Here is a 12,312-nt window from a genome sequence, read left to right as displayed (position 1 = left end):
ATAATTATTTCTAATCCATAGATCAGGAGACATTTTTAAGCCGGTTTATAAGACGAAAGTGTTTAGAATTCAGTTTCAACAACGTAAGGTATCAAGGTCTTTGAAAATGTGTAGTCTAGTAGGGGAAACATGCCATGTAGAGAAATCAGCTTTACTTTTAGAGCTTGTCATGTTAACGAAACGCATATATGTAACATCGGCCTAGGTCTGAAGAGTTTATCCTGGCAAACTCGATATTCTCCTCCTTGGCTTTTGTCTGACCATAACTAATTATGTTTTTTTGGGGAACATTATCAAGGATGAAGAGGGGCTTCTTAGAGAATGTAGAAACAGATGTTGAGGTTTTTCTATGTAGAGATTTTCCTGGTGGATAGAATACATTCGTGGTTCTGGATACGTGAACAATAGAACTATTCGGTAATTTTACCTACCGTATTTCACTTCATATTCAACTCGTCCCTCCGCATGCTGCATGTATCTCTTTTTGAATACCGCCCCAACATGTGCGGCGGGTCTGCTTTGTATTTTTTTTTCTTTTTCCAAACTTTTCTGCCTTCATTTATAAGTAGTTATCACTTTTCTTGACTCAGAGGTTTACCCTGCAACTGTCCCACGATGATCACACCTTTTTTCACAATCAACCAGGACGATGAATTCATTTTCATCGACATCAAAGTCTCGCACATCCGGTTCAATGCGCCGGATATCGAGATGGTGGTGGAGAACGAGATGTTTGTATTCTCCTTACCGCCATACTACTTGCGCCTCAGATTGCCGCTTCCGCTAGTAGACGACGAGAGATCGAACGCCCATTATGATTCCAAATCCGAGTGCATCAAAGTCAAACTTCCCAAATTGAACAAGGGGGATGTATTCCCAGACCTCGACTTGACCTCCAAGATGCTCGCCAGAACCGCCCAGAAGGAGTTTTTGATGCAGGAAGTTGGCTCCACGACCGAAGCTGCCCCTGTGCGAGGACCAATGATTCAAGAAATGGACCTCACGAATAGTTTGATTTCCCCACCCCAAACAAGCAAGGATGTGTACCAGGAGGGTGAGCAGTTTGACTGGGAGGTGAAGCAGACGATGCCAACAGAAGAGCAAGAGACGATCACAATGAAGGCAATCAAGTACGGGTTTGACAACCAGTACGAAGGGATCGTGGGGGTCTCCATGACCAACGGTAACGATATCAACGAGTTGGGCAACCCTGAAAATATCGCTCCGAACGACCGCACAATCGAAAGATTAATCAAGGAAAACATCAAATTCGATCCTGAATACTACGGTGCAGACTACTTTGCGGCCAAGTATCCCCAGCCAGATGATGATAAGCAGTTCAAGGATATTATGGAATGGAGATCACCAGTCGTTACCAAGTTCTTAAAGTGGCAGAAGAAGCAGCAGCTGATGCCAGTAGAGGAGAGACAGCAGCTTTTCCCGGTGGAATTTTCAACCCAGGAACAGGAGCAGATGTTGCAGTTGCCTAAAAAATCCTACTTGATCGAAGACAAAATGCCATTGTTGTTGATGTTGGTTTCTCTGTTATTCAGCTATAGCTTTGACATGAGGGAGACTGAAGGTGACCACAACATCGAGAGTGCCTGGACGGTCGGGAAGCTTACTCCCCAGATCGCCTTCTTGGATTCGCAGATCGTGATTCCCGGTTCCGCCAGCACGTCTTTGTTGCGTGCCACCGTCATTACGCTGATCAGGAGGTCGTTGTGCTACCCGTTGCACCGCAACTTCGACTTGGCCATGAAGTGTTGGGACGATGTGTACTACACCATGAGGGGCGGGAAGCGTCTAGTCTTGAAGGCTTTGCTCGACTTGAGAGAGTTGTTCCGGTTCCATGATGTTTACTACGTGTACACAAAGATCTGGATGGACGACTTGTGTGCATGGGTCATCAGCGACCAGGTCTCTGAAAACACAATCAGATCTCTCGCGCACGACTTGAGAAAGGAGTTGGGTAGCCTCCAGAAGACCGAGATTACTTTTGAAAAGGTTTTTAATAAGGATAGCGAGAACGAGGCGATGGAAGACGAGGATGCGGACGAGATTGAAACGGTCAACTTGGCCGAGATTGAGAAGATGGTGGAAGACTACCAGAACGAAATGGAAGAGTAGGCCTATGGGGAGGTTTTGTATGAAAGTTCGATGAGCGGCATAAGTTTAAGGCAGAAATAGATGTTTTAAGGGTACTGGACGTTGTAGCTAACGGCAGGCTGCCGGTGACTCATCCTCAAAATATAGGAACAGGCTCAATCATTACATTATTCCCGATGAATTACCGTACAATTAATATATAAAATTCCTGGTCTATACTAATTTTATACTCGCATAACCCTTGGTCCTATAGCTATCATCTAGGAGTTTAGGGTGGCACAAGCTACTTGGGCCACAACCTCTCCTTCTTAATCTCGATAACACAAATACCAAATCTCAAAGTTTGCTTAGCTAAAAACCATATACCTCGTCGTAATTTTGATTCATCATTGGAGTACTACCCGATATGCAGCAAAAAAAAAAGTCTAGCTCTACCATTAATTCCCAGCAATTGCCTAAACCGCATAAGCTCTCCTTCACGCACACCTCCTTATCCCCTCCATGAACACTTTGTTATACCCGTCTTGTGCTCGCAAACTTCTACTTGGCTTGGCTTCTTCGCTGCGCTCGTAAACTCATATTCACTACGTCTTCGCTTGCCCTTCTGCTACATTCTCCTATCTATTAATCACACCGGCGACGAAAGGATGTTGTTCGGGAACGTCGGAGTCTCCTTCTTCTCCTCGCTCTGTTCGTGTTTGAGGTTCATGGCCGCGTCTGCCAAAATGTTCACCCCGCTGTACTGCTCTGCGGGTTTGGCCACGGACGCGCTGGGCGTGCGCTTGTGCGCAGGAGGCAACATTGGCCTTTCCTCGTCATCTTTCGACTGGTCGGAGGACGACTTGCGGCGCTTTCGCTCGTTCTCGTCGCCCGGCGCCTTGGGGTGTTCGGGCTGCCAGTGGTGGAACTGGATCACATGCTGCAAGGAAGTCATCGACTCCTGTGTGGGGATGATCTCGGGTGGACGACTGAACGACACGGTGCTAGCCTCAGGAATGGTGGCTGATGCCGCAGAAGGGTTCGGCAAGGATGCATTCCGATGATGCGCCACGCGCACCTTGGCACTCGCGGCGGAGCGAAGCGGTCTGTCTCCCGACAACGACGCTACCGCTTTGGCACCGAGCTTGGCCGGGCTGAGGGGGCGGTTAGGGGGCGCCGGTCCACCCCCGAAGCGATATGCCGCGGGTGGCGTGGGGTTGGCGTTGTAGGGATTGTAGAGCTCCCTGGGCGTGGAAATAGTCTGGCTGCGGTCATGCCGGAACGGCTGTTTCCCCTTTTGCTGGAAGGACTGGGGCACCAGAAACTGGGGCTGTGGCGGTTGCAGGCCTTCCAAGCTACCACCGGAAAACATAAGCGGGATGAGGTGCGAGGGGATGTTGGCGTTAGTGGCGGAGCGCAAGAGCTCGAGCGAGCGGTTGGTCACCTCCAAGCGGTAGAACTCCTGCTTCGTCTTTTCCTGCTCAGTCTTTAACGCTAGCGCCTGCACAAAGGCATCTTCTGAGTGCGCCCACTGGGTCACGCCTGGCCCAAACAACGCCACCACCGCCGGGTCCACGAAGTGTGGAAGGTGTGGTTGTGCGGGTTGGGGCGGCGGATGGCCGGCATTTCTCGGAGAGCTTCTCTCGTCGGCCATGCGGGACATCTGAGGTTTGTTTGGGTTGGATTGGGGGGGTGAGGTTGAGGGTTTCCGGTGGGGCTGTGCTAGCAATTGATGTAGTACTTACCACGGGAATGGGGTGAGTTGTAACTACTGTAATAAACAGTGAGAGAGGGTGAAGACAGTCGATAGAGTGGGACGCTCTGTTTATCGTCCTATCTTACAACGGTTAATAGTCCTTGTGATTATTTATATGTCGTCGGCACAGATGAATGTCAACTCTGTGAGGCGTCTATGGTGGTTGCTGTACGTTGGAAGAAAATCTAAATTTGGGATGCTTATCAAAATTATGTAAATTTAGCCTGTGCGCCGCGTGGCGCATGGAGGCGCTGACAGACTCAGTCCAGCAGTCTGAGATAGCTTACAACGTCGAGGGATTGCTGTCAGATCCCGTGGTTGCCGTCTATCGGTCACTCGTCAGTGGTAGTTGCAACGTGTAGGGGAAGTTTCGGGCAAGAACTCATTCCCGTTTCACCAGCCCCTCGCGACTTCCAGCGCTGCCGCATTGGGACTAATTTATGCCTGTTTCAGGAAACCTGCCGCAAGGAGGCCTCCTGTTCTGCGCGCAATAGAGATTTTCTCGAATGACCTGTGCCTAGTTTCGGCACCGCAGGCCTCGGCGTTCTAGATCTGGCTTTCATGCAAGCGGCTGGAACAAGAAGCAAACCTTGGGGACGGTATCTATAGCTTGAGGGGGGATAATATCATAACCTCTATGATCAGCTGCTATTAGCGGGTGTCTTAAAGTTCGAATGGTGTGGAATGCATGTGGCCATTATCCTCGCTCCCTCTCGTCTAGGTCCCGGGGACAGGCCCCCTAGATCCGGCTTAGAACAACTTCAAGCTATGTACATACAAAAGCCCCCGTGGCTGCGATCGTGACTGAGAAAACGGCTATGACACAGGGCATTAATGGCTGTACGTATAGCAACTCATAAGCTTAACCGAGAGAGTGGCCCGCCCTGTTGAAATTATTCCTAGGTGTCAAATAACGTGCTGGGGAATATCAAAGGGCTTTCTGGAGAATAATGGAATTCGGGGTTCACACTGGGGCTTAGGAACACGCAAGGTTTTCGGTATGTCGCCTATTAGTTCCCACAGTTTCAATTGTTGGAGTTGTTGGCGTCTGTAAGTTTGCAGCAAGCTGTGTTAGCCAGTTTGTTAGGATCGCCGATGAGAGTTGGATTTTCTTTCAAGCCACACGCCCTAATACCGGTTTAGAGGGCATTGAGGGAGTATCTTACAAATTTTCGAGCTTACAACTGAGCTTACAACTGGATTTATTATTGGTCGTTGAGTAAATGTTTTATTGGGTGCTACCGTGGTCACATGAATGCTGGTAGTCTACGGAAACTAGTCAAAATACTGGGTATTTTTCGGTTTGACCCTAGATTTCAAATAGAACACGCTGCTTATCTCTTTTTTTAGATGAAACAGAATTATAGCTACTAGAGCCGCAATTCAAACTTCAATTCAAGCCGATGAGTAGCCTCGCAGGTTGAAATTATCCATCGGCTATGATACAAGAGCAAGTAGCGGTAAACCTCACATGAACTCTACAGGACTTGAGTGTGGCTTCTGATGCTTGAATGACAAAGATTTCAATTGAAGTATATTTCTGACGTTGAATAACAAAGGTTTCAATTGCAGTATATTCCTGACGTTGAATAACAAAGGTTTCAATTGCAGTATACTTCTGATGCTAAATGATCTCACGATTTCATAAGTCTGACAGTTTCTCTCCTACTTTCATGTACGTACCTCTCCACTATCGAGCGCCAGATAACTACCCAACACGACGTCTAAATCTACCTTTGTAAACTCATGTTCTTTGCTTTGCGGTAAACAGTATAGTACAGTCCCATACCTATTAAATAAATAGCCATTGCTGAAATTGAAGATCCATAACGAATTGGCTCGAACCTGATTCCTGCCCACCTACAGCTGACGCGTCTCACGCCGCATTTTTCGTTTTCTGTCGCGACGCGTCGCCACAATTTGAATAAAAAGTGTTCCAATCGAAAACCCGAACCACCTTCTGTCTCTCTATCTTAGCCTTACACTCCATACCTACGTAACATGTCTATCATTTCCCTCCTCGGTATCAATGTTTTAAGCAACCCAGCCAGATTCACCGACCCCTATGAGTTCGAGATCACGTTTGAGTGCCTTGAACCGTTGAAGGAGGACTTGGAATGGAAGCTCACCTACGTGGGCTCCTCCAGATCGTATGTACAGCCAACCCCGGCTTACCCAGCAAATCCATACTAACCTCTAGCCTCGACCACGACCAGGAGTTGGACTCCATCTTGGTAGGCCCGGTCCCAGTGGGAGTCAATAAGTTTTTATTCACAGCTGAGCCGCCGTCGCCTGAGCTCATTCCCGCGTCGGAGTTGGTGTCTGTCACAGTCATTCTCTTGTCGTGTTCGTACGCCGGCAGGGAGTTTGTGCGAGTGGGCTACTACGTGAACAACGAGTACGACTCGGAAGAGTTGAGAGAGAACCCACCGAGCAAGGTGCAGGTCGAGCACGTGGTGAGGAACATCCTTGCCGAGAAGCCAAGGGTCACCAGGTTCAACATCGTGTGGGACAATGATGGAGCCGAAGAAGAGTTTCCTCCTGAACAGCCAGACATCGACTTAATGGACGACGAGGAGCAGTACGGCGCCGAAGAAGAGGAGGAAGAGGAGGAAGAGCAAGAAAAGCAAGCTGTTGTCGATGAGGACGATGAGGAAGACGAAGGTGCAGCCACAGAAGGAGAAGACGAGAAGATAGACGAGGATGAGGATTTAGCCGAAGATATTGACGACGACGAGGAGGACGAGGAAGACGAAGACGAAGCCGAGACGGTCAACACCCCGCGCGACGCCTCCCCGGATGCCAATGGCGACGCAAAGGCCCAAGTGTGAGATAGAGTAGTCTTTATATGTACAATAAACTAATGAAATAAAGATTAGCGCCAAAGGGATGAGCTTTGGAGTTTGTAAGTGCTGTTAGAGACCGATAGTATATATAGTTGACGCTTGGCTAGGTGTTTGAGCGTGCTACTTTCACACCAAGCCTATAGTGAATCTACAGGGTTTAGGAAACAAGTAACTTTCATTGGGTCTGACGACGTAACAAAGCAACTTTCTTTCTATCCAGGACCGTTTGCTTTTAAGTTTGGAAAACTAATAGCAACAAAAACAAAAACATATGCAAAACATTCATCATGTAAATCCGCTTTTAAGTTTTTAGAGGAAACTAATAACGGCAAAAACAAAAACATATGCGACAGATATGCGTCATAAAGAATCGAAGGATAAAATGGAAATGGAAATAAATGGAAAAGTGGGAATATAGTGGGTCGGTGCTACAACTTCGCGGAAGTGATTCTGATATATTTCTCACCAACCTGCTTGATCGCGCCAGCCTTTACTAAAGCGGTCTTCAAATCGTCCAAGAGGTCACTGATGTTTTCGATCCCCACGCACAATCTGATCAAGTCCTCTGGGAACTGTCTCTCGGCTCTGGTCTGGGCATCGATAGAGGCATGCGACATCATGCACGGCATGGAGATCAAGGAGTTGACACAACCAAAGGAAACGGCAATCCCAAAGATTTCGGTTGACTCGCAGATACCCGCGCTCAACTTGGTCGAGCCGGTTTCAAACGAAAGCACTCCACCGGATCCCTTGCACAATGACTTGTGCAAGTCGTACTGCGGATGGGACTTCAAGCCCGGGTACCTGACCGCAAAGCCGATATCCTCCAACCAGGTGGCGATTTTGACTGCGTTCTCCTGCTGTCTCTCGACCCTAAGAGCAAGGGTTCTCAAGCCACGCGACAACAACCAGCAATCGAATGGGGACAAGCCGCAGCCGGTGGAATTGATGACAAAGTATATTCTCTCAGCCAACTTTGGGTTGCGCACGGCAATAACTCCGGCCATGATGTCGTGGTGCCCGTTCAAGTACTTGGTGGCAGACTCGTACTGGATATCGACGCCCAAGTCCAAGGGGGTCATGTTGACTGGCGACATCATGGTGTTATCAAAGACAACCAAGCAGTCTGGGGCAACCCGGTGGGCGTGCTCAGTGATAGCCCTGATGTCGATGACCTTGATCAACGGGTTGGTTGGTGACTCCAAAAAGATCATCTTGATGTTGGTGTTGATCTTCGATTTGATCAACTCCGTGTCAGTGGTGTCGTGGTGGTGCACCTTGAGATGGCCGCTCTTGTTCAACGACGTCAACAAGCGGTGCGTGCCGCCGTATAAGTCATCGCCAGCAATTACTTCATCGCCGGGACTCAACAATCTGGTGATGACGTCGCCGGCACCCATTCCGCTGGTCACGGCGTACACCTGCTCTGCCTTCATGATTTTCGCGAGGTGGTTCTGGAGGACCGTTCTAGTTGGGTTTCCGGATCTGGTGTAGTCATATTCGCCCATATTGGTCAAGGATGGCTGTTTAAAAGTGGCGGACTGGTACAACGGCGCAACGGAGGCGTTGTATTGGTCGCCGCTTGGCGAGTACACCAACAGGGTTTCCACGTTGTAGGTTTTAGGGGACATGGCTGTTATAGTAGACAAGTATTCAAATCTGAGTATATTTGAAGAAAATACCTTTTCCAGCTTAGAGAGAGACTGATAGACTCTGAACTTTAGTTGAAAAACTTTTGAGCTCGGAGATCGGGCACTGCGTTACCCAGCCTTGAGGTATTACTCATACATGCGGAGCAAGAACGTGACCCGCCCTATCGTCTGTATGGTGCTTTATTCTGCGCTCTGGCCGCGTATTTGACTCCGGATACCGGGCATGCACGTAATCGTAACCGCACGTAATCGTAACCGCACGTGAGTTGCCGACACCGGTGAACAACGAGTTTCGCGAACAGAACGGTGTGCGAAATCTGACAAAGGCCTAACTGACACATTTTCTACATGAGTTTTAGTCGACCCTGTCATGCCATATCCTCGTTATAACCAGATATAAGTTAACCTTTTACTGGGCCTTTATGATTGAAAACAACCAACGCTTTGTCTGTCTACATGAAACTGAGATTACAGAATCGGTGCCAAAAACAATGCCTTACAGGTTATAAACGCGCACGTGAAAGCAAATACAACCTCTCTTTGGCGGTTAAGACTTCCAAGCCTATAGTAGGCAGCTAATGCCTCTGATATTAATAATATGGTTTGGAATTAATATTGGATTTGAACGGGATGAGAAATTGTGCGAGTCCGTTATCAGATTTTGTTTTTGGTACGCAGTAGCTTCTCAGCATGGTGGGTGCTTTTTGGTGTATTTAAGCTTCTCGTAGCAAGCCCTCAAACGTCCAATTTTGACAGATACAACACTCTCCGTGGCTTATGACGCAATCCAGTTCTATGGCCCAATTAGTGTGGGGTTATCATACTTTAATCCGTTCAAAGGACTATTAAAATGGCAATTTCCACTCCTACATTCATACAGAAGACAGCTTTCATTAGAAACAAAAAGGGTAGAAAAGAACTATATAGTGGAGGATGCTTCCCCACGATTAAATAATGCACATGATGGATGAATAAATAGTGGCATCCAGGGTCTGGGCCCATGCGGTTCCCGGTCCTGGTGTGTGGTAGAAACGGGACCCAGCGCGGCGCCGTTTTGGGTCGTTTACAAATCAGCTCTGGTCAAACTCCTGATGTCATTTGGCTCTTTGCTCAACAAAACTTTTGGTCCGGAAAATGGCTCACAGTCCTTGCGCCCGCTGACTGGACCGTATGGCAATGGCTTGCCGGCCTCGAAGCTCTTCAAGATCTCAACGGTCTTGGCGGCAGTCAAGTCCTCGTAGAAGTCATCGTTGATGGCGATCATTGGCGCATTAACACAAGCACCCAAGCATTCAACTTCGTGTAAGGTGAACAACTTGTTAGGGGTGGTCTGGCCCGGCTTGATCTTCAAGTGAGACTGGATGGCCTCCATGATGCTGTCAGAGTTGCACAACTGGCACGGAGTGGTGGTACAGACCTGGATGTTGTACTTACCCATTGGCTTTCTGTTGTACATGGTGTAGAAGGTGGCAACCTCATAGACTCTCATTGGCGGCATGTCCAACATCTTGGCAACGTAGTTCATGACGGAAATGGAGGTGAACCCCAACTGGCGCTGGCCCAAGTCTAACAAAGGCATACAGGCACCCTTCTTGTATTGTGGTGGGTATTTGGCAATAATCTCCTCGGCTCTGACGAGGTTCTGCTTGGAGAACTCGAAGGGGGTGTTTCTGTTGTCCTGCTCGGTTTCACGGTGGACGGAGATCATGTGGGAGCGCTTGGCCAACGCAGAACCAAAGGTTCTCGTAACGGACTGTCTGGCGAATAAACTGAGCATTGTGATGTGAAATTGTTCTACGCTATGGCTTGCTCGATTCAAAGCTTGGTCTAATATCAACAGGTTTGGCGCTTTGTGACATTTTCAGATTTTTCCCGCTTACATAACCCGCAGCAGTAACATCCAATTCGCTAACGTTGATTGGTTTTTCCACACTGAAAGGTCACGTGATGGAACCAGCTTGGATACTTAGTATTGTCTGGGTTTTGAAAAGCTTAGAGGAATATTAAAGAAAATAAACGTGTCGATTATTGTCATACATAGAGATTTTATGCTGGTATTAATGGAGCTAGTCGTAGATTCTGCCGTCAGAGGCGTCTGAATCTGGCATGCCTTGTCCGATTGATGAACGTCGTTCTAAACTAAGAAATTCGGAATTGGTGGCTTGATACAGCTGTTAAATGTCTAGATGATTTCCGTTGTTGGTGTAAGGCAAGCCTGGTGTCGCTCACATCGGACGGTGACGCTCTACGTTGGTTATTTCCCGTTTAGGCTTCGGGGTTCGACAATAATCAACTCATATCTCAGTTACCAATTAGATTTGTCATTCCGTTTGGTTTTTGGAGGCTCAATGTACAGCAATATACATGTGTAAGTAGTTAGGCCCATAGTTCGATTTAATCCACAAAATCTAATCTAGTTACAATCATTCATTAATCATTATACAGGGGAAACCTACAACCAAGCATGGTTGCCGGATTACCAGCCGTTCCATGCACACAATGACATCCTCTCTAATCATCAGTCTTACCAATTCGCAACGTTTAGATCCAAGCACCCTACGCGCGACAGCAGCAGAACAACTTCTGCCAGAAGCCCTTTTTCGTCTCCTCGCCGCGGTGGAAATCGCCATTCTCCTGGTAGTACGCGTCGTGATAGCCCTGCTGGTACTGTGGTGAGAGGCCCATGCTGCCGTAGTGGTTCGAAGGCGAAGCGGTCTTGGGCCGCGTAGAGCTGGGCGAGGCGCGCGGGTCGATCTGTTTCTGAGCGAATTTGTGCAAGTGCAGTTGCGACTGCGACGACTGGCGCGGCTTAACGTCACGCACGCGCTTCTGGGGCGGGTCAGGATTCCCATAACCATGCAAGTTTGGCTTCTTGTTCAACGTCAAGTCCCAGCCTCTACCGTTGTTCAAGTCCATCCAGTCATAGTACCCGTCATCGGCCTCGCCGAGCGATTCCAAAGCGAGATCCATAAGGCGCACCAAGTAGTCATAATCAGGGGTCTCTTCAAACTTGAGACTCCGTACGTTCGACAAGTACTCGGCAAACTGGATGGGCAAGCCGAAGCACAACTCGTTGATGGAGGTGTTGAGCTTCTTCTCACCAATCTTCTCGTACTTTGCCTTGTTCGTATTGGCCTTCAAGCCCTGCCATGGCAAGGAGCCCTTGAGGAAATAGAAGAACACGTGCCCCAAGCTCTCCAAGTCGTCGCGGCGCGACTGCTCGATGCCAAGGTGCGTGTTGATCGACATGTAGCGCGCGGTGCCGCTAAGCGCCTTCTTCTCCTTGTACGGAATGTGCTGTTTGGTGCGCAGGTCGCGGAATTGCTTCGCCATCCCAAAGTCCACCATGTAGAGCACGTCGCGGCTAGGCAGCTGGGGGTTCCCTACAAGAAAGTTGTCGGGCTTGATGTCGCGGTAAATCAAGTCGTACTCGTGGATCGCCTGCACGCGCCGGATCATCTGTTTCGCCAATAGACAGACAGTTTTCACGGAAAACTTGCGGCGGCACCAATCGAACAAGTCCTCTAGCGACGGACCCAACAAGTCGATAATCAAGATGTTGTGTGTTGAGCCATGGTGGCCGTAGTAGAAGCACTGGGGGATGCCTGGGGTGCCCGATAGGATACGGTACGCCTTGAACTCGTCTTTTAACTGTGGAGCGTCGCTCTTGCGGCTCTCAAACTTGATTGCCACAGGCGTGTTGTCAAGGAGGTTGACGCCCTCGAAGATGATACCGAAGGAGCCCTCGCCAATTTTGTGGCCCACCCGGTAGTGCACAGCAACGATGTTGCTGCTATTGGCCATGGCTGTTGTGTTCTGTGTATTAGGATTACTTAGCACTCAACCTGTTATCGTCCGGAGTAGCGTGAGCGTTGGTGTAGGCGTGGCACTTGTGCAAACCTGTTTTTTTTTTTTTCCTTGAGGTGCGAGGTTTGAGAGGTTTTTCGCGGAGGTTTTTCGTATCACGCCG

The 12,312-nt window shown here is 48.7% G+C and overlaps 6 protein-coding genes across 6 annotated transcripts; 2 read left to right on the top strand and 4 right to left on the bottom strand.

Annotated features, from left to right (window-relative positions):
* The first annotated feature begins 597 nt into the window (after positions 1–597).
* On the top strand, positions 598–2,318 carry BABINDRAFT_162280 (Hsp90 cochaperone). Its single transcript, XM_019129265.1, has one exon. The coding sequence runs from the start codon at positions 616–618 to the stop codon at positions 2,128–2,130; it is 1,515 nt and encodes a 504-aa protein (XP_018984572.1). The 5' UTR covers positions 598–615; the 3' UTR covers positions 2,131–2,318.
* Positions 2,319–2,438: 120 nt separating this feature from the next.
* On the bottom strand, positions 2,439–4,168 carry BABINDRAFT_162279 (uncharacterized protein). The gene has a single exon (XM_019129264.1). It carries the CDS (start codon positions 3,740–3,742, stop codon positions 2,738–2,740), a length of 1,005 nt encoding a protein of 334 aa, XP_018984571.1. The 5' UTR covers positions 3,743–4,168; the 3' UTR covers positions 2,439–2,737.
* Positions 4,169–5,695: 1,527 nt separating this feature from the next.
* On the top strand, positions 5,696–6,675 carry ASF1 (nucleosome assembly factor; the record flags this gene model as incomplete). The annotated part of the gene is made up of 2 exons (XM_019127145.1): positions 5,696–5,994; positions 6,045–6,675. Exons 1-2 carry the CDS (start codon positions 5,846–5,848, stop codon positions 6,673–6,675), a joined length of 780 nt encoding a protein of 259 aa, XP_018984570.1. The 5' UTR covers positions 5,696–5,845.
* Positions 6,676–6,875: 200 nt separating this feature from the next.
* BABINDRAFT_162278 (cystathionine beta-lyase) lies at positions 6,876–8,394 on the bottom strand. Its single transcript, XM_019129263.1, has one exon. It carries the CDS (start codon positions 8,319–8,321, stop codon positions 7,119–7,121), a length of 1,203 nt encoding a protein of 400 aa, XP_018984569.1. The 5' UTR covers positions 8,322–8,394; the 3' UTR covers positions 6,876–7,118.
* Positions 8,395–9,218: 824 nt separating this feature from the next.
* On the bottom strand, positions 9,219–10,101 carry BABINDRAFT_162277 (uncharacterized protein). Its single transcript, XM_019129262.1, has one exon. It carries the CDS (start codon positions 10,048–10,050, stop codon positions 9,406–9,408), a length of 645 nt encoding a protein of 214 aa, XP_018984568.1. The 5' UTR covers positions 10,051–10,101; the 3' UTR covers positions 9,219–9,405.
* A 1,025-nt stretch (positions 10,102–11,126) lies between these two features.
* Positions 11,127–12,146, bottom strand: BABINDRAFT_22648 (uncharacterized protein; the record flags this gene model as incomplete). The annotated part of the gene is made up of 1 exon (XM_019131295.1): positions 11,127–12,146. A coding segment is annotated over one exon (1,020 nt), but the record flags the coding sequence as incomplete, so codon positions are not given.
* Between the last annotated feature and the right edge of the window lie 166 nt (positions 12,147–12,312).

Source organism: Babjeviella inositovora (assembly GCF_001661335.1).
Source record: "Babjeviella inositovora NRRL Y-12698 unplaced genomic scaffold BABINscaffold_8, whole genome shotgun sequence".
In the NCBI taxonomy this organism is placed as follows: domain Eukaryota; kingdom Fungi; phylum Ascomycota; class Pichiomycetes; order Serinales; genus Babjeviella; species Babjeviella inositovora.
Note: the sequence above shows the minus strand (reverse complement) of the source record. Positions and strands in the feature narration are given on the sequence as shown.

Bases quoted from the DNA above. Each gene is read 5' to 3' on its own strand.
- BABINDRAFT_162280 (XM_019129265.1), top strand. From the start codon at position 616: ATGATCACACCTTTTTTCACAATCAACCAGGACGATGAATTCATTTTC.
- BABINDRAFT_162279 (XM_019129264.1), bottom strand. From the start codon at position 3,742: ATGGCCGACGAGAGAAGCTCTCCGAGAAATGCCGGCCATCCGCCGCCC.
- BABINDRAFT_162278 (XM_019129263.1), bottom strand. From the start codon at position 8,321: ATGTCCCCTAAAACCTACAACGTGGAAACCCTGTTGGTGTACTCGCCA.
- BABINDRAFT_162277 (XM_019129262.1), bottom strand. From the start codon at position 10,050: ATGATCTCCGTCCACCGTGAAACCGAGCAGGACAACAGAAACACCCCC.